Raw genomic sequence first — 19,633 nt, 5'->3', positions numbered from 1 at the left:
ATAATGAGCAAGTCGTAATGTCCCCTTCCTTCCCTGTTGCACCTGTAGTTTTAGAGGTAGCAATGTCTGGTCCTGGTCCTAAGGGTGGGGTGAGATAAAGAAGAGTGTGATCTGTATGTACTGCGTGTGTCAGTGTGTGGACCTGGGCACAAGGACATGGGGACATGTGCAGCTGCTCTCAGGACTGCTGGCTCAGTGGGTTGTGCGGGAGCTGCCGACACTTGCACCTCCTGCCATCCACCTAGGTTTCTGCAGGGATGAGCAGCTCTTGGCTGAGTTCTGAACAAAAGAAAGTGTGGCACTTCCTCAGCATGACTACAGCTGCCGCTCTAAGGAATGTGCTGATACTAGCAGTGCACAAAAAGTATTTTGTGATTTCACCAAAGGCAGTGTTTCTCAGGCTAGTCTCAGATAATTATAAATAGCTTTGGAACTGGTATGAATGTTGGCAGGACATTTGGAAGTTGTGCAAGACGGGTCTTCCTTCTACAGGTAAGTCCAGAGCATTTTGGGTGGACTGCTTGAAAGTGCCAGCAGACAACCTCCTTGTCTGGGTGAAGCCCCATCCTGCAAGCTCCTATGTCTGTGCATCCAAGTTTAGGGTTGTTAGGAAGGCTAAAGTGTGGAGCAGGCTGGGTAAGTGCTGAGGGCTGTCATTCCGGCTATTTCCACAAACCGTGCTCTTCAGCTTTTTGGCCATCGTCCTGAATGACATTTTTCTCATCCATATGGTAATGGTTTGGTCTGGGTCAGGAGTGAGCAGACTTTGGCCCATAGGCCAAACCCAGCCTGCTGCAGTCTCTGGGATTGAACCCAGGGCCTTGTGCTTGCGAGGCAAGCACTCTACCAACTGAGCTATTCCCCAGCCCTCACTGCAGTCTTTTGTAAAATTTTCTTGGAACTCAGCTGTACTGGTTCACTTACTTTTACCCTAGTTGTTTGTGCAGCACTAGCAGAGACCGTGTAATCTGCAAGGTGGAAACCATAGGCCCTTTCCTGCAGAATCAGTCTGACCCTGGTCTAGGCGATATGTCCAGGCAGCAACACCTTCGGTTCTGGGTTTGATGCATACCTGGAGCCTGGCCTCTTGGGTCTGAATCTGGAGCCAGAGCTCTGCCACCTCTGCTGTGGCTTCCTGAATGGAGCCCCTGGCCTGATGAGACACTGCCTGCCTCCCCACACAGCCCAGTGTGGTGGGGAGTGGGCACCCACTCTTGGTAGACCCAAGGGGAACCCAAGAAGCAGCACTTGCCGCTGTTGCCCTGCACACACACCTGGCACAACCTTGCCCAAACAGAGGCTAGGGGTGAAACCAGAGTTTGAGATGAAACTAGATTCTCCACCTCTGCTGGGGTGGGTTGGGTCTGTATAAGTTGCAGGCCTCTGTAGCTGAGAAATATTTTGTAGTTCTTAAACAGTGGGCTCTGCCCTCCAGAGTTACAGCAAACCCCAGTAGCTCACTACCGATTTCTTTACCGGTTCTTGTTTTACTCATTTGGAGAATGAATTCCACAGATGAGGATGAGCACGTGTAAGAATAGGATTTACTTACGTCTGAGTAGAAACAGAACTTCCAAAGGGTGGGAGGGGACTCAAGAGCAGTTGCCGCTTGCGTGTGCTAACCTAGGGGTTTATATAGCCCTTGGGGCAAGGCTGTTGGTCCCAAATTTGTGCTAATCAGTGTTTGGAAAAGTGCCAGTGCTACTGGTTAGCCCTGCAGTCCTGTTCAGGTCTGGCCCACTTCTGTTTTCCTACCACCACTCGTGGGGAAGCGGAAGGTTGAGGTCAGCAGATCGTGGGTGCTCAGGGGTTCTGAGCTATGGTGCTGTGTGGAACAGGTGTCTGCAACCGGGCCTGGACTGGGCTTGCTGTGCCTCGGGTCTGCTCTGGCATGGTGGTCTCTGCATGGCCACAACCCATGCTCCAGCCTACTTGGGCCACCATTCTGCAGCTCCACCCCTGCTTCATTGCCACTTTTCAGTGGGGATTAGTGAGCTGGCTAAATGACTTGGTTGTGGGGAGCCACAGCAGAGGGATACCTTTGCTTCATCCTAGTTTATGAAACAGGTGCCCAGAGGAGACAAGGGACCCTGCTGATATCCCCTCCCTACAGCGTGGTCAGAATCCACAGAATAGGCCAGGATTATGAGGCTACCCAAGGTCCCACCCCCAGTTACATCTGCTGCATGCTGGATGCAGAGAAGTGAGGTGGTGAGCTGGCTATAGGAGCCCACCATCCCACAGACGCAGCCTGAGGGATTTCCTCCCGGTGTTCTGCTGCTAGGAAGCAGCACAGGAGGTGTCCAGGGTGTGGGCTGCTGTTGTTGGGTTCTGCCCTTCCTGTGAATGTGCATTCTTAATGTTTACTTACTGTTTGAGCGAAGAACACATGAACTTGGTGCAAAGCGAAGAAAGTAAAGAGGCGAAGTAGTAACAAGTGGTCTTCTGCCAGCCCCTCCAGGGTCTCTGGGTGTTTGGGCTGTTAGGTTCATTTTCAGGCCTCATCGAATTGCCATTCTACTTCTTCCTTACGCAGTCCCGTGATAAGGCTCTTGTGAGACAAAGACAAAGCAGAGGCTCAGAAAGCTTCATGTAGTTTGTCTCTGGATGAGTGGTGGGCCAGGTCTCTGTGACTTCACTTTTTCTGTCATTTCAGAACACAGCCTGTCTAGGCTCCCTGAGCCCTTCCTTGGGAATGGGCACGTTCCTTCGCACACTTCTGTGGGGCCCGTAGCCCTGCAGCCCTGCATCCAGTGTGGCCTCCAGCAGGGGCTGGACATAGTGTGACTGAGGAACCCTGGCAGTGGAGCACATAGGCGCCTCCACCCTCTCCCCTGCAGCCAACCTGGGGTGAACGCCTGCTCCCGGGCCAGAGCTTTCAGCACACGTAGCTCCTGGTGCAGGCCCTGGGTGCACCTGCCCCGCCCCGTGCTTGAGCCTGACCTGCTGAGGGACATGCTGCTACCAGGGTGGCTACTGCCCCAGGCGTGGTTCATTTGGAGCAGGCACTGTTGGTAATTATGCTTCTTAATCTAGAAGAGCCAGCCAGAGAAAGGAATATCAATTTGTATATTAGCCTCAGAGATTGGAATTGGGCAACACAAGCCCTCTCTTTAGGATGAAATTGGAATGAAACAGGAGACACTTAGGGTAATGTGGAGAAATTGCTGTTGGCTGTGGCAGGCGGTGAGCCCCTGCCCCCTGCCCTACCCACTGTGCCCATGTTCACCTGGTGGCTATGGGCAGGCCCACCCTGCTAAAACCCTAAGAATACTTCTTTGGGGCCTTTTGCAGGGAGAGCTTCTGTGTGGAGCTGCATGGTTTTAAGGCAGTTGGCAGGGTCTCTCAGAAGACGCAATCCAATTAGTCCTTGTGTTCGCTGTTCTTTTAAACCGACTCTAAACACAAGGTTTTCTCAGTGAAGTATGAAATAGGTAGTTGCAGCCTGCAATATTAATGCATTTCCAATTTTCTCTTTCCTTCTTTTTGGCCAAGTAATAGCAGTGTGGATTAGCTTGGTCTGTCTGAAAGGGAGCTGGTAATGGATGCTTTCCTGATGCAGGGCTGGCCTGGCTGGCCTGCAGAGGGAGGGCATGTCCCCTGGGACCCATGAAGCCTCTTGTGCAATGGACTGGGGCCCAGAGAGGTGGAAAGACAGGCCACGGCCACAGTTGGCGAGTGTGAGTTTGACTGCATAAGTGTGAAAGCAAGACAGTGAGTGAGTGTGGGAGCGTGTGTTGGGTCAGGGAAAAAGCCTGGGTTGCCATGTGGAACAGGGTAGGTTCAGCATTTGTCCATCCCCTGACTGGCTCGTGCCCTGGCCTAGGCAGTTACCCACTCCACATTGAAACCTCGAGGACAGATGGTCTCACTGCAGGTTGAGGAGTGGCGGTGTGGTCTATGGGAGTGACCTCATGTTTACCCTGCACCCACATGCCCGGGTGTGGGTATCCAGCTGGCCTGGTCACAGCCTCTTGTGGCCCTGCCCTGTGGAGCACCTATATTGTTGCTCAACCTTAGTGATAAAGGGATCAGGAGGAAGACATGGGGCAGCTTAGGGCTTCCTTGGGTGGCCATGGCTGCACAGCCAGCAGAGCCTTATGGCCGATGACAGGTAGTTAATGCTGAGAGCTGCTTGCTGGGTCACTGGGAACCCTCCTCAGGTTTCATCTCAGTATCCTTCCGCACATTGCCTCCCTTTACAAACTAGTAGGTTTAAATTGTTTCTTGAATGGGGCAGCTGGCTCGTAAGAAGTCTAGGTCCTTTCTTCCAGTGCTGGCTTAACTCCCTGCATGTGTCCTCTGCCTGTCAGAAGCTACTGAGGGAGCAAGGTAGAGTGTGTGGGTGCCCGGCTTCTGGGAGGAGCTGGTGTCCCCGTGCACCCAGGAGCTGGGCAGGATGTGGGCTGCAGGTGGGAACCTGACCCATGTGTATCTTGATACCACTGTCTCCCACTGAGGGACTGAGGAAGGACAGTAAAGGTGCGACCCAGCACAGAAGAGCGGCAGGACAGCTCTGGGCAGGTGGGCCTGTGGGTGTATCAGGTGATCAATTACCTGACAGGGCTTGGGAAGGAGTTCTGGCACAGGCCAAGGGAAGGGAATGGCCCAGTGAGAAGAAGAAAGTTGAGCGTGTGTTAGTTGAGATGAGCCTGAGGTTGCAGATTAAAATTAAAGAGCTCAATGTTTGCTTTGGACATTGTGGCACAAGTCAACACTTCTCACTCCATTCCTGATAATCATTCAAAAGTAAGAGGAATGAAAACCAAAATGGCAAAACAGAAATGGAGCTAAGCCCAAACCCTAAGCAGAGGCAGATGGCCCGCAGCAGAGGAAATGCATGCTGCGTGTAGATGTGGGCACGGGGAGAAACCAGGACTTGGTCCGCAGGAAAAGAGCTCAGAGAGGCTAAATAACACCCACCTTGCTGGCCAGGGCCTCATGAGAGGCAAGGCCTGGCCTTGGTGAAGCCGGGTCCCTTGGTCCTGTGTGGCTTACAAGTTAGCAGGAGCTGAGTGAGGGACTCTGGCACCCGTGCCTGAAGCAGAGAAGGGCAGTTGTCGCTCTGATGAGAGTTCACAGCTTCCCCTTCTTGCTGGAGAGAAGTAGTGACTCTTGGCTGAATTCACAACATGACCAGCAGGTTGTATTTAAGTAAAGAAAGTGGCCCTGTCTACTCCCCAGTGTGGCCTCATGCTAAACTGGATATGATAAAAGTCCTCTTTCATGATGAGCAATGAAAGTCAGGATGCCCATTTATGAGCCAGAAGGAGAGAAACAGGAAAGGAAAATTCACAGAGAAAGAAGTAGATCTTGAGCACATGATTGTGTACACATGTTTTGCCAAGAAATAAAAACTCGCAATCGAGCAGAGTGTGTGTACCCCACCCCCAAAGTCAGAGGAGAAGGCCATGGAGCTGAGGGCCTCAGACAGGAGGGGGCAAGAAGGCAGGAAAGAAGATGGACTGGAAGACCACGGGAAGGAAGTTCTCCTGGAAGGCCAGCCACAAGAACCGCATGGAGTTAGGAGAACAGTAGCAGTGTACCTGTTACACGTTCTGGTGACATAGGACTTGGATATTTAGTAGGAAGTATTAAGATAGGAGAGGAAGGGAGAAATGGGTTTCTTGTCATTAGTAGCTGAAATTGAAAACATACCCTATGGAGAGCATTAAACTGTTGAAGTGTGTTTAACTGTGTGTTAGTGTTCTCCAGAGGAACAAACCCTGTCAATCCCTCTGCCTGGAGAGATTGGTTGGTTGGTTGGTTATGAGGGATTGGCTCATGTGATACGGAAGCTAAGAAGTCCTACAGTTAGCATCTACAAGCTAGAGACCTAGAAAAACTAGTAGTGGAGGAACTCAGTCCAGGTTTGAAGGCCTGGACCATGAGGCCATGTCCTAGCTTAGATGGGGAGGCAGGAAAAGAAAGAACCTCACGTCGTTTTCTTTATGCTGTTCGGCCCTTGGGCTGGATGCTGCTGCCCATGTCAGTATTGGGGAGGGCTGTCTCCTGAGTCCACTGATTCCAATGCCGATCCACCCAGAGGCCTCAGAGACACACGTGGATACGAGGTTTCACTCAGGCACCTCTGGCTCAGCTAAGTGATCACGTGAAATTAAAGTCATAGACCTCACAGAGGTGTCCATGACAATGAGATGGGATTAGTCAGACACTGCACAGGACTGTGATCAGCACAGCCTAACACAGGGAGGTATGGGCACAGAACCAGAGCCTCTGCTATAAGAGCAACCAGTAGGAAAAGTACAAACTGTTCTGAGTATCAAGAGACTTAACACATAAAACAGTAAACAGTATTAGAACACCATAGAGTGATATAGTTTTAAAAACTACAAGACAGGAAGCACAAGAACATATACAGAAATAGACACACATTTCAAAATATAGGTGGGTTAAACTCTTCTACTAAAAGGAAAAGACTTTCTAATGAATTATAAAGCAAAACCAAGAGCTGAAACGTGTACACTGTGGGGCCATCTGTCAGTCCTAAACACGGAGGCAGGAGTTGTCTTTTTGGTCATGCTCAAGTCTGAATTCCAGCCATAAAGCAGGTAGAATCAGGGTGGGTATCTGTGCCAGAGAACAGCAGCGCTGTTTAGGAAACTGAAATATGGAGAGGGGTGAGGGGAGAGGTTGAAGATGCTAGCAGCAGGGGAGTTTACTTCCTTGTCCGTGACATAGCACGTTTTTGTGAGTCCCCGGTCCCCAGAACTAGAGGACTCGTTCTCTAAAGAGTGCTCGTGGAAAATGTCCATGGATTACTCACACGTTATGTAATAAAGAGAAGCTTTATAAACCCTTATAAATTCAAATAAAACCTTTTCTGATGGTGATGTGATGAAATTTGAAGTCAGACAAAACTAGAAAAAGAAAAGGCTCCTATTGCTTGGAAATTCAAAAACAAAACAAAGACAAACAGAACAAAACATTCTGTCTTAATTCTTGGTTCAAAGAAGAAATGCAATTCAAAAGTGCGTAAAATCTAGAAAACAATTGTATTGAAGCAGTCCTCATCAGAGTCAGTGGAAACATCTAAATTCATGGTTTAAATATTTATACCATGGGACAAGAAATCATGAATATACATGGACTAACCTCCAGCTGCAGAAGTCAGAGATGCAGTAAAAGAAAACCCCAGTAAGACAAAAGTTAGGAATCCAGTGGTCAAAGCAGTGGTTAATAGGAGAACGAGAAGTGGTAGAAATAATAAGCATCCAGGTGCCTGTTAGTTGAAATGAAGTCAACAAAATGGATGAAATAGTCACAATTCTAGTAAAATGTAATAGCATCACCACCCAAAATAAGAAGCAGGACTAATTACATTCACGCTCCTGGCTGGGGAAGGCATGAAAGAGCCTCCGGGTACAGAGGACTCTGTGGCCAGGTGGGGCCCCCACACCCCACACAGAGAATATTCTCAAGCTCACATCCACGGCTTAGACCTCACCTCATGTGTCATACCTCCACAGTAAGTTAAATGACAAAAAATAACCCTAAAAAGAATATGGTTTCTAAATGACTTCTGTGGAAATAATCACGAATCATATCGCAACTCCTTTTGAATAAACCCAAACATCCTAAATGGATTATATTTTCCTAGAAAGTGTCTCTTCAATACTGACTCCAGAAGAAAAATCCTAAACAGTCCACTTATGAAAGAGCAAAGTTGTCACAAAGTGGCTCGCTCTGTCTTGCTGCCCTCCCCCAACAAAGAGAAATGGAAGCTGCATCAGGCATCAGTTTCAGGGAAGTTCTACCAGAGTCTCAGGATAGGCGCGTGCAAGGTGGGTGGGTGGCTCCCAGGTATGGAGGAAGGCGGAGGGCTCTTTGAAAGTGAGCACTGTGTCAATAACACTGCAAAGATTGCACAAGGCCTTGCACAAGTGCACACCCCACGGAGGAGCCGCCCTAGTGCTTGTTAGTGTCAGCACACTGGAATATCAGTGGTGTGTTGAAATACACTGCCACAGAATAATAGAGGTTGATAATTTATAATAAACAGTTATTTCTGTTCACATTTCTGGAGGCCAAGGCATCCAAGGTCAAGGGACCACGACTGGCAAGGGTGTGGGAAGGGTGAGGGGACCTGAGGGCTGCACTGAGGAGGGACCAGAACTTTGTCAGCAGACAGCCACTGACCATGAGGCCTCCTGGGCAAGCCCATGTCTAGGTGGAAGGAGGTGGTCAGTTCTGAGTGCATGTCCTCTGGCTCCTGGGGCCCTGGCCAGCGACTGGCAATTGAAAGTGCCCATTCTCAAGCCTGAAATTACTGTGGCTCCCCATTTCTGCCACCCCAACCCCTCCCACTGCAGCGCGCCAGAACTTTATAGTTTACCATCCTCCTGGGCGAGGCCTGCAGATTGTGCATTGTGTAGAGAAATCTGAAGTAGCAAACGAAGTAAAATACTGTATTCATTCAAAGCAGTGGCAAATTTAGAATGTGTTCTTTCCAGTTACTGTGTCCCTTTTTGCCCAAGAGATTTTGGTGTCTCTCCTTGGCATTCCCAGATGGCTGTCTCTATGGCTAAACTGCAGGCAGAGGTGCTAAGGAAGGGAAAGGGTGGCTTTGCACAAGATAGAATGTGATGACCTTGTAGCTTCAGGCTTCCAGGCTTCCCAGGAAAGTAGCCCCCATCTTGTGTTCCTCAGCATGAGGAGGGGATCCTGCCTGGAGGACCTTTGGCTGCCGCTTTTGGGACCTCTGGGGCCAGGGGCAGGGCCATGTGCTCTCCATAGGACTGCACAGGCCCTGTACCTGCTGACCTCAGGCCACCTCAGGCCCTGTGTTTTCTTGTAGTTGGAGATGGAACTAAAGATGCTGAAGTCCCAGCCGAGTTCTGCCGAGTCGAGCTTCCCGTTCTGCAGAGAGGAGGTGGACACACTCAGGTACGCTCTGTTGGGGCTCCAACTGTTGGCATGGGAGTCTACTAGAGCCCCTTCCTCCGCTGCCTCCTGGATGGCATTTTGTTCCTCAGTTACATTCTGCCTGCTTGGGTTCCTCTGCAGGGACACTCATCTCCACTGGGCTGGACCTTTTCTAGTATCCTTTTCTTGGCCAACACTGATAGACAGCTGGGCCTTGCAGCCTCCCCACATTCAGGAGCATGCAGAAACTCCTGTCAGGGCATCTGGTGGGACCTGCCTTTATGCCAGCAAAATGAAGCAACAGGCCTGTCCTCTTGGCTGGTGCAGCTCTAAAGGCAGCAAGGAATTTATGAGCAGTGGTGTGCTGGTGGGTACAGATGAGGCCCTTTCAGATTATTGCTTATAGAAGCAGTAGCCAGGCCAGATGTGCTCTCTGCTGCCAGCCAGGCACCTCCACTTTCAGCACGCCCACTCACCCTGAGCTGCTGTTTTTCTAGGTGCCTTCCCTCACCTTCACCATCCAGCATCCAGCACTTCTCAGTAAGCAGAGACCACAGGCTGGGATTTTTCCCAGATCTTATTTCCTTCTCCCCAAGATGTAGCAGGGTCCTGGAGGAGAGCCAGATGTGTGGAGTGCTCCTGAGCAGCCTCTTCTGACTTGCCTCTGGTGCGTGCTTCAGCCCTGCTGTTCCGTTTCTAGTCGAAGTGGCTGTGGCATGTCTCGTGGGAGGTGGCCACTGTGGATGCAGAGTGAGCATGGTGGAGTGGCCATGCCCTGTGCGGCCTCCCTTTTGCCTCGAGTGTTTGCTGTGGACCAGGTGCCTGGCATCCAGGGCTTCCTACCCTGGGAACTGTTTCTGGTGGGTGAAAGGAGATGGGACCTGGGGACCTGGACAGCCCCAGTGGACACCCTTGGTGAGTCCACTGGAGCTGGAGTTGGAGCGGCCCTCCCTGGGTTATGCAGCCAAAGCCCAAGCAGACTGGGGCAAGCCCTGGTTACCATGGCTAAAATGACCTCAGCCGTGTCTCCCCCTGGGTTGTGTTTTCTCGTGGGTAGTGTGTGGATGACCCCAACTTTGCAGGGTTGTTGAGAGTGATAGCAGGAAAATGTGTGTGATGCCTCTGGTCCAACCAGGCCCAGAAGTGTTGCGCGAACAGTAGTTATGGTCCCTTCCAGGTTTGAGGTTTTCTCCTTCATTTCTGAAGCATTTCTAATATATGGACAGAGGCCTTATAAATAGCTCTTTGGAGACCTGCCAGATTCCAGGCTGTTTGCTTTGCGCTCGTTCCGTCATTCACTCGTTAGACATTGCGTGTGCGCCGTGGGCACCGTCAGGGCTCAGCGCTGAGGATGATGGAGTGGTGAGTGAGATGCACACTCTCTGTCTTCATCAGATTTGTGGTTTAATGGGGACTTGGGGGGACATTATTCACAGGGAATTGTGACTCTGTAATTGTGGATGGAGAGGAGTGAGGTGGTGCTGTGAGAGTGGGTGTCTGGGGGCAGGGGTCTCCCCTGGGACATGCATCTGTGTGTGGTCATGGATTGACAGGGTTGGAGGGGAAGCTGGAGGCCAGACCTGGGCCCCAGTGAGGGTTTGGTTTTTATCCTCCGAGCAGTGGGAAGCCATTATGTGTTTTAAAGTAGAGGAGCGACATGATTTAATTTGCAGTGGCCAGCACTCCTGGTCTCCAGAGTAAGCAGCTTTCCCTGACTGAGTGCTGGGCAGCATCTGCTGTGGGACACCCTTCCAAGCTGAAGTGGCTGTTCCCAGCCAGAGGAGGGCTGAGCACTTCTCCTACACGTACCCCCAGCTCATGGGCAGCCCCAGCTGTGATGAAGACCCTTATAACAGGGGTGTGAGGGGTGGGGGTGCGGGGTTCAGTGCAGGGGGCATTTGAATAAGACGGGGAGGCACCAAAAGATGTCTGGCAGCTTTGGAGCAGAGACAGCCAAGAACTGCAAAGCAGGCGAGCTTCAGCTGGTGTCTGCCGTGAGAGGAGCAAGGCCAGGAACTGGCCACGGAGGAGGGCATCCAGAGAGTGCTGGGCTGGGAGGCCCCAGCTCGGCTTTCCTGGAAGAGGCATCAGGTGCTCATGGCTGGCCCCTCACCCTACCCAGTCCTGAATACCATGCAAGACAGGAGTGTCCTGTGTCCCCCAGTCCCTGGGAACCCTGTTGTCAGGTGGTACAATGAAGGGATTGGATTTCGGTGTCGGCAGGTGCAGCCTTAGGGCGTTAGCCAAGGATGCAGAGGACAGCCTGCCCCAAGGGCCCAAGGCTGTCACCATGGACCAGCACTGTGCCACTCAGCTCTCCTCTCACAGGCAGGCATCCCGTCCTCTGCCAGACACTCGCTGCCCGCAGCCTCCCCTGCTGCGGCTGACGGGAGCATGGCCAGGCGTGGGCTGGGCTCGTGTAGGCTGGAACACTTTGGATTTATTTTTTAAACTTCAAGAAAGGGCTTTATTGTTGACATCTTTTGCTCAATGATCAAAGCTTCTTGTCCCCATTGTCGCACTTGGAGAACGCAGCAGTGGAAAGAAGCAGCTTCGTGGTGGGCCACTGGGAGCGGGTCGGTCTGCGTGGCAAGGCTGTGGTGGAGACAGGCAGCCTCCACAGTTCTGCAGCACTTCTGCTCCAGCCAAGGAGCAGCTGAGGGTGGAGACAGCTGTCACACAGGTACCTGCATCTGGGTGGCTGCTCTGGACTCGGGATGTGTGTGACAGGCAATCCTAGGTGAGCAGGGGCTCTGCTTAGTGCACCCAGTCAGGACTTACGGAGCCCAGGCGGCTCCTTTGGCTTCTTGGGGACAAATTCCTGTGCAGGTGGGTGAACCTTGCTTGGCCAGGGTTCCGATCTGCCCCTCATTCTGCAGGCCCGTCTCTCTCTTCAGGCCTATCTCTTCTGCAGGGTGGGCTGGCATCTCTGGAGCCCCCAGCCCTTCAGTGGCACCACCTCTGCACCTTCTCCTTTGCCCACCTCCTTCCCAGCCACCGAAGCTCACAGTGGGCTCACGTGGGGTTGTGTTGTGCCTCAGTCTCCCACCGCATCACAGGGGGATGACTGTGATGCCGTGGGGGGTTTGGTGCTCTTGAGATGTCCACATTGGTAGCTCGCCTTTGTCCTGAGAAAGGGGCATACATTGTGGTGAGTTTTCTTGGGACAACATCAGGCAACCCTCTGGCTGTGAGGTAGTGACAGAGGGGAGTGGGCCAGCTGAAGACCACCCTGAGGAGCAGCGTCTCCAGACCCCAGAAGCATCTGCTCCAGCTCCCCTGGGGAAGACACTGGTGATGTGGAGGCCAGAGGCCTCATCGTTATCTCCCGCAGCAGTGGAGGAGAGAGCGGAGACTTAGGTGACCCCTTTGAACAAGGGCGTTTCTCCTTTTGATTCTCACTCCTGAGCGTGAAGTGCTTTTCCTTCAGTCCTCTGTGAAACTTGCTGAGGAGCGGTTTTTGAAGAGGTTGGTTCAGAGGAAGACAGCAGACACAGGAGCCCTGCCACGGTCAGCCAGCTGGTCACAGGAGAGCTTGGGGATGGGGGCAGCACTGTCACCCAGGTACTGGGAGTTCCTATGCCTGTACCTTTACCTAGGTTATATTTGCTACACACAAGAGTAGACATACTTATTTGTTGTGTATAAGCGACATACATCCCTCACACCACATCATCTCTCAGCACAGAAAACGGAAGTGTCAGTGCAGATTTAAGCAGCAGCAGCTGAGGCCCTTTCAAGTGGAACAAATCTGGGTTCGTTATTTTCTGCTGTCAAATAGAAGCTCTGGCAAATCCTAAATGTTGTCTGTGGATTTAGCAACTGGGTAGACTTTCAGTGATTCCAGAGGCTCATGTGTCTGTGCCAATGCCTGTTAGTCACACTCCGGAGCCCCTCCTTCACGGCCACGCTTACTGCCTGCCAGGTCCCGTGGATGTGCTGGCTAGGCCCCAGCCCACGTGGGTGTCCCCAGGCTTTGGGGGCTGAGGGAGCCTGGTTGCTGGTGCTGGAGACGTTGACCCACTTGGAGGATAGTGTGGTACTCTGCAATACCCACTTGTACCCAAGAGCCCGGACTGTGCACGTGGGAGTGAGTTTCCAAGCAACTGGCTGGAAACCTGGGATTTGTCCCTGTGGCTTTGCTAAGAGATCCCAGCTGGGCTGTTTCACTTGGGGCCCTCAGAATTACTTGTCTTTGTTTTCTGCTCTTGGTCTGGCCTATCTTTGGAGACGTGGGCCTGGCAGATGTTGACCTGTGTCACCAACTCCTGGGAGCTGAGGAGGGCACAGTGCTGGAGGCTCAGCATCATGGTGGAACTTTAATGCCTCGCTGATTGTGGGGTCATCCTACCCTACCTCAACTGAGGACTTATCCCCAAGCCCAGAGACACCGTTCTCTCAAGAGAAGGGACCTGTTGTACTATGCAGAGATATAGCCTCACTGGCATGAGATGAAGCTAGGATGAGGGGCCGCTGGTTTTCAAGAATCTTCAACATCTAGTTCAGTTCCTCAGGCAGTCCCCTTCCTCCCAGGTCCTACTCACACCTGCAGAGCTGGACACACAGCCGACTGGAGGAGGAGGCCTGCATGATGGAGGAAGGCAGCCCAGCAGGGACTCCAGGACTGAGGACAGTGAGGTGGTAGTCCCCTGAGTTCTCAAAATGCCACCCACATTCCTGGACATGGAACCCTCAAAAGCTTGAATGGAGAATCAACCATAGACGCAGACCAAAGTCTCCAAAGAAAGCCACCCCCAGCCACAGGGGTGCCACCTGACAGCAAGGAGCTTGAATGTGCCCTTCTGACTTTGGCTGGTGTCAGGGAAAGAACTGTCCCCCACCTCCCACCCCACAGAGTCCCTACCTAGTTCCTGCCCCAGCCTTCACAAGTGCCCCTGCCCAGCAGTGTAGCAGGGCTGAGCAGGTGGGCGGGCTGTGTCCCTGACCAGGAGAGGTTGGCACTCTAGATTGTCCTACCTTGGTTGAGTCAGGCTGACTAGAGAGCTGAGCTTCTAGCCCCATCTGGCTTTGGAGAGATGAAGAGAGACACATGGGGTTCCTTACTGCCCCATGAACCATGTCTGATGCTAGCAGGTGTCTCTGCCCCCACCCTGTGGCCATGAGGATGGGAGGCCTTTGTCTGCAGGGATCCCACTTTCTAAGTTGGTGTCAGCAGGGCTGCTGGCACAGCCCTGGACCTGCCCTGCTGCATGTGTACATGCTATACAGCAGAACTCCAAAATACAGGACATAGAAGCAGATACAACTGAGTGGAGAAAGGGACAAGTCCACATGTATGGTGAACACCCACGCACTGCTCTCCACGATTGGTAAGTTGACAACAGAAAAGCAGCAAAGACCTGGAACCGAACATCGCCGTCAGCTAACAGGCATGCTCGGCATTTACAGAGCACCATTCATTCTCCCTTAAAGTCCACTTGGCACATTTACCACAGTAAACTTTATCTTGGGTCACAGAACAAACCTTAGCAATATTAAAGGAATCATATTCACATATAGTACATTCTCTAGCTACATTGAGCTCAAACTAGAGGTCAATAACAAAACAAACACATGAAATCTCCAAATGTGCTTCTGAATCACCCATGTGTCAAAGAGGAAGTCTCAGGAAAAATACACACAACTGAGTGATAATGAAAATATAGAATTTTGTCAGATACAGCGAAATCAGCACTGAGAAGGAAACTTTCAGCACTAGGCGTTTGCATTAGAGAAGAGAGGACTCTAATTGTGCCAAGAGTAAGAAGCTGAGGAAAGAGCAGAAGCAGCTCAGCATAAGCAGAAAGAAATAATGAAGAGCAGAAAGAAGTAAAATTGATTAAAAAGAATAGAGAAAAAAATCACTGAACAAAATACTGATTTAAAAAAATTCATAAAATTGATAAACTGCTAGCAAAACTGACAACCATAAGAAGCCACAAGACATACATCATGGTTACAGAGCTGAAGCAGGGCTGTAGTGTTGAAGGATGTCACAGGGTATGATAGACAACTTCGTGCTCAGAGACTCATTCACTCAGAAACAAGAGACCAATTCCTCAGAAACCTCAAACTACCAAAACTCAACTAAGATGATATAGATTATCCGAATAGTCCTATGGACATTCAAAACCTGGAGCCATTATTAAAATGCTCTCAAGAGAGGTCTCTGCAGGCCCCTGTGGTTTCCCTGGGGAATGCCACTGAACATCTAAAGAGCACTTGATGGCAGGTCACTCAGTGTCATCCAGGAGACAGAAGAGGAGATGGCCAGGTGGGTGGGGTGCCCATGTCTGCCAAAGACAGACAGGTGAGCCTCCTGGTATCTTGCCAGTGGGGGTGCTATTCGGTACAGGTGACAGGAGCCTGAGAGCCCCTGACTGGCACCGTTGAGGTGGATTCCATGCAGGGAGCTGAGTGACGGGGGCAGCAACCTCCTTGGAATAACCTGTAAGCTCCTATGAATCACAAATATTTCCTAAAAATTTACCTTAAAGAAGGCCTTCACCCATCTTCCAGCTCCAGCCATGTCCCCCACTTCCTGCTTCCTGACTTCGCTCCCCAGGGGACACCTCCTAAGGCTTGGTGGCATAGAGCCTCTGAGCTAGTCCTCTCCTGGTCAGGGACTCAGCTTTTTGGGGTCACTGCCACTCACTGTCTGCTTTCTAACTTCTAAGGCTTTTTGATGTTGTCTCTGTTATTTTCTTGTCTTCAGCTGTAGGTCTGAGAAAAATGAGAAAGCCTTTACTTTTGATTTCACAGCATTTTGAGGGACTGTGTGTTAATGAACCCGTTCAAGTCACCATCTTAAAGCTGAAGGCTTTGTTTTTCCATTTCCGTGTATTTTTAAAAAGCGAAACACAATTGAAGGCTGTTTTTCCACCTTGTGTTACAAGCAGGCACCTTCCCCTGCATTCCTGGGCCTTGTGTGTTGATGTACAGTCTGCTCTGCTGTGTGGTCCGTTAACCCCTTCTGCGCTTCAGTGACTTCCAGCTCTCAGCTGATAAGGAGCCGTGGCATCTTCATGGTCATACTGCTGGCATGTTGGACCTAGGTGCAGGAGAAATCTGTCCTTGGAGACTGACTTTCTTTGCCTGTGGGAGTCTGGTTGCATCCAGGATTCTGATCATTCTGCTTCTGGAAGTGGTGACAACTACTTACTATACTAGTAGTGGTCAGTGGCACAATCGTGTTAAGAGGCTGCTGACACTCACTGGGTGCATCCTGTGGGCCAGACCCCACATGAGCAGTCTCGCCTTCCTATAGCATCCCAAGGAGGTTTCTAAAGATGCTCACTTCATTGAGGACTGGTTTCCATATGCTGGAGTGCATCAGTTTTCAACTGTGGTTTAACGTGCAGTACTGAGAGTGGACTGTGGCAGTTGACTGTGAAGGAGCAGGTCCTAAGACGCGTATCATCTTTTGAATTCTAAAACAATGAGAAAAGCAGCTGGGTGTGGCATGTGGTGTGCATACCTGTAATCCCAGTGACTCAGGAGGCTGAGGCAGGAGGATTACAAGTTTGAGGCCAGCCTCAGCAATTTAGCAAGACCTGTCTTTAAAAGAGCTGGGGATGTAACTCGTGGTAAAGCACCCCTGGATTCAATCACCAGTCCCAAAGAATGAAAAAAGAAAAGTTAACCTACCTTTCCCTATCACTACATGCCTCCAGTTCTGCTGAATATCAGTGATCACTCTCCTCCCAACTCCACCCACACCATGGTCTTGCTCTGACCAGACGCGTACAAGAGTATGTGATCCCCACACTAGGTATAGGACTTGTCCTAGGAGCTTCTTAGGGTTTTTCAATTATTATGTAGTAAAGTTATGTTTATTCTTTTTTTATTTGTTCTATTTAGTTATACATGACAGCAGAATCATTTCTATTCATTATACACAAACGGAGTACAACTTTTCATTTTTCTGGTTGTACACCATTCGTGCAATCATACATGATGTCTGTCTCATTCCACCATCTTTTCTATCCCCTTCCCTCCCTCCATTTTCCTCTGCACAATCCATAGTTTCTCCATTTTTCCCTTACCTCCCAAACCCTGTTATGTATCACCTCCCTTATCAGAGAAGACATTTGACCTTTGGTTTTATGGGATTGGCTTATCTTGCTTAGTGTGTGTGATATTCTCCAACTCTTTTTTTTTCTTTAAGGCTAAGTATTATTCTGTTGTGTATTTATATACCAGTTTCTTTATCCAGTCATCTATTGAAGGGCATCTAGGTTGGTTCCACAATTTAGCTATTGTGAATTGAGCTGCTATAAAATTGATGTAGCTGTGTCACTGTAGTATGCTGATTTTAAGTCCTTTGGGTATAGGCCAAGGAGTGGGATAGCTGGGTCTAATGGTGGTTCCACTCCAAGTTTTTAATAACCCAGTCAATAAATGGGCTAAGGAACTGAGCTGACACTTCACAGAAGAAGATATACAGTCAATCAACAAATACATGGAAAAATTTTCAACATCTCTAGCAATTAGAGAAATGCAAATCAAAACTACTCTTAAGATTTTCTCTCACTCCAATTAGAATTATCAAGAATACAAGCAACAATAAATGTTGGTGAGGATGGGGGAAAAAGGTACACTCATTGCTGGTGGGACTGCAAATTGGTGCCTTTATTCTAAATGGTGAATTTTAATCATCCCATAATCAGGGAGCGAAATAATTCCATCACCTCCCATGTCCATGCTCTCCCTTTTGCTCACCTAATGCACCTCAGCTCTGCCTACCACTGCTCTGCTCCCCAGCCCTGCCATCTGTTTATTGAGCGCGTCCTGGGAGACAAATTCTCTGCTGCCACCTCTTGAAGTTTGCAACTGCCACACAGCATCACGGCATCATGTATTGTATTGTCCTGGTTGCCAGTATGTGCAAGTCCACCCTTCTTGATCACTAAGACTGTGTGGAAGCTTTGGGACCAGACAGCACACGTCTTCCAGATTTACTGCTCTTTTCTAGATTGTTTTTCAACTGTGACATTTCTATAAGTTTTCCTATCCCTGAACACGGGTGTCTTAAATTTGTTTGGGTTTTCTTTAATTTCTTTTAGCAGTGTTTGTAGTTTTTTGGGTATCCACATTGGATAAATTAATTCCTTAGTATTTTGTTCTTTTTGATGCCATTGTAAATGGAATTTTCTTAATTTCCTTTTCAGATTGTTCATTGCAAGTGTATGGAAATACAACTGATTTTTTGTATGTTCATTTTGAATCTTCCAGCTTTGCCAAATTCTTTGATTAACGGGGTTTTCTTTTTTAGCAGAGTCTTTGGGGTGTTTGTATGGCATCTGAATAGGGCAGTTTACATTCTCTTGTGCCTTTTATTTCTGCATCTTGCTTAATTGCTCTGACTGTGTTGAATAGAAGTAATGGAAACAGGCCATTCTGTCTTATTCTTGTTCTTAGGGGAAAGCTTGCCATCTTTTGCAGTTGGAATTGATGTCATCTATGGGTTTTTGGAAAAAAATGCCCTTTATCATGTTGAGGAAACCCCTTCTATTCTTGTTTGTTGTGTGTGTTCTTGTGAAGGGGTGATGGGTTTAGGTGAGTGCTTTTTCTGCCTCTACTCATTCTGTTGACGTCGGGTGTCACACTGGCTGGTTTCCAGATATCAAGACAGCTGTGCATACCTGGTAGCACCCTCTCCATTTTGCGAGGTGGGGTTAAGGATTCCACATCTATATTCATCAGGGTTGTTAATCTCAGTTTTCTTTGGCATCTTTCGCTTTGGTGTCAGCAAAATACTATTCTCAGACCAAATCAGGAAGGGTTCCTCTGCTTATCAGCTTTCTGAAGAGTGGGGAAGGATGGGTCTTATTTCTTTCAATGTTTGGTGGAACCATCTGGTCCTCTTGAGTACTATATAATCTCCTTGTTGTTATGGATCTGTTCATATTTTCTATTTCTTCTTGTGTCAGTTTTGGTAGTTTGTGTTTCCAGGACTTCATTGTGTCTCAGTTATCCTATTTGTGTGTACATGTGTTCACAGTATTCTTTTATAATCCTTTTTATTTCAGTGAAATCAGCAGTAATATCCCCGCCCTCATTTCTAAATTTCATAATTTGAATCTTCTCTTTTTTATTAGTCAGTCTGAGTAAAGCTTTATCTATTTATTGACCTTGTCAAATCATCAACTTTTGGGTCTGTTGATTTCTCTGTTGCATTCTGTTCTCGATCCTAATCATCTCTGCTCCGATTATTCTTCTTTCCTTCTGCTGGATGTGAGTTTAATTTGCTCTTCTTTTTCTAGTTCTTAAAGCTGTACTGTTTGGTTATTGACTTGAGAGCTTCCTTTTTTAATTTAGGCATTTACAGCTCTAAGTTTCCTTCTTGGTTTTGGTCTCCAGGTATTTTCTAATTTCCCTCGTGACTTCTTCTTCAGCTCATTGTTGTTTAAGAGTTAATTTTCACCTACTTGTGAGCTTTTTATTTTCCTTCTGTGATTGATTTCTAATTTCATTGCAGTAATTCCATTACATTAATAAATTTAACTTAAGACTTATTTCAAGGTCTTACATGTGGTCTGTTCTGTAGAATATCTACATGCACTTAAGAATGTCTGTTCTATTGTTAGGTGTATATCTTTATGATCTGACTGATTTATAGTGTTGTTCAGTTCCTCTCTCCCCTCCCCTGCCTTTATTGTACTAAGGATTGGAACCAGGGTGCTCTACCACTGAGCCGCACCCTCAGTCCCATTGGTTGATTGGCCCTGGAGATTGAACCTAGGGC

At 49.2% G+C, this 19,633-nt stretch overlaps 1 protein-coding gene across 1 annotated transcript in view; it reads left to right on the top strand.

The window, feature by feature from the left end:
• The window catches only part of MAD1L1 (mitotic arrest deficient 1 like 1), a gene marked incomplete at its 5' end in the record, with an annotated part of 369,275 nt that overhangs the window by 203,405 nt on the left and 146,237 nt on the right, over window positions 1–19,633 (top strand). The window contains one exon of the mRNA XM_079120677.1: window positions 8,819–8,907. Within this exon, the coding sequence (XP_078976803.1) occupies window positions 8,819–8,907 (89 nt within the window). The remainder of the gene's footprint in view (window positions 1–8,818; window positions 8,908–19,633) is intronic.

Source organism: Sciurus vulgaris (genome assembly GCF_902686455.1).
Source record: "Sciurus vulgaris genome assembly, chromosome: 18".
Taxonomy (NCBI): domain Eukaryota; kingdom Metazoa; phylum Chordata; class Mammalia; order Rodentia; family Sciuridae; genus Sciurus; species Sciurus vulgaris.
This window is presented reverse-complemented; position numbering and strand designations above follow the sequence as displayed.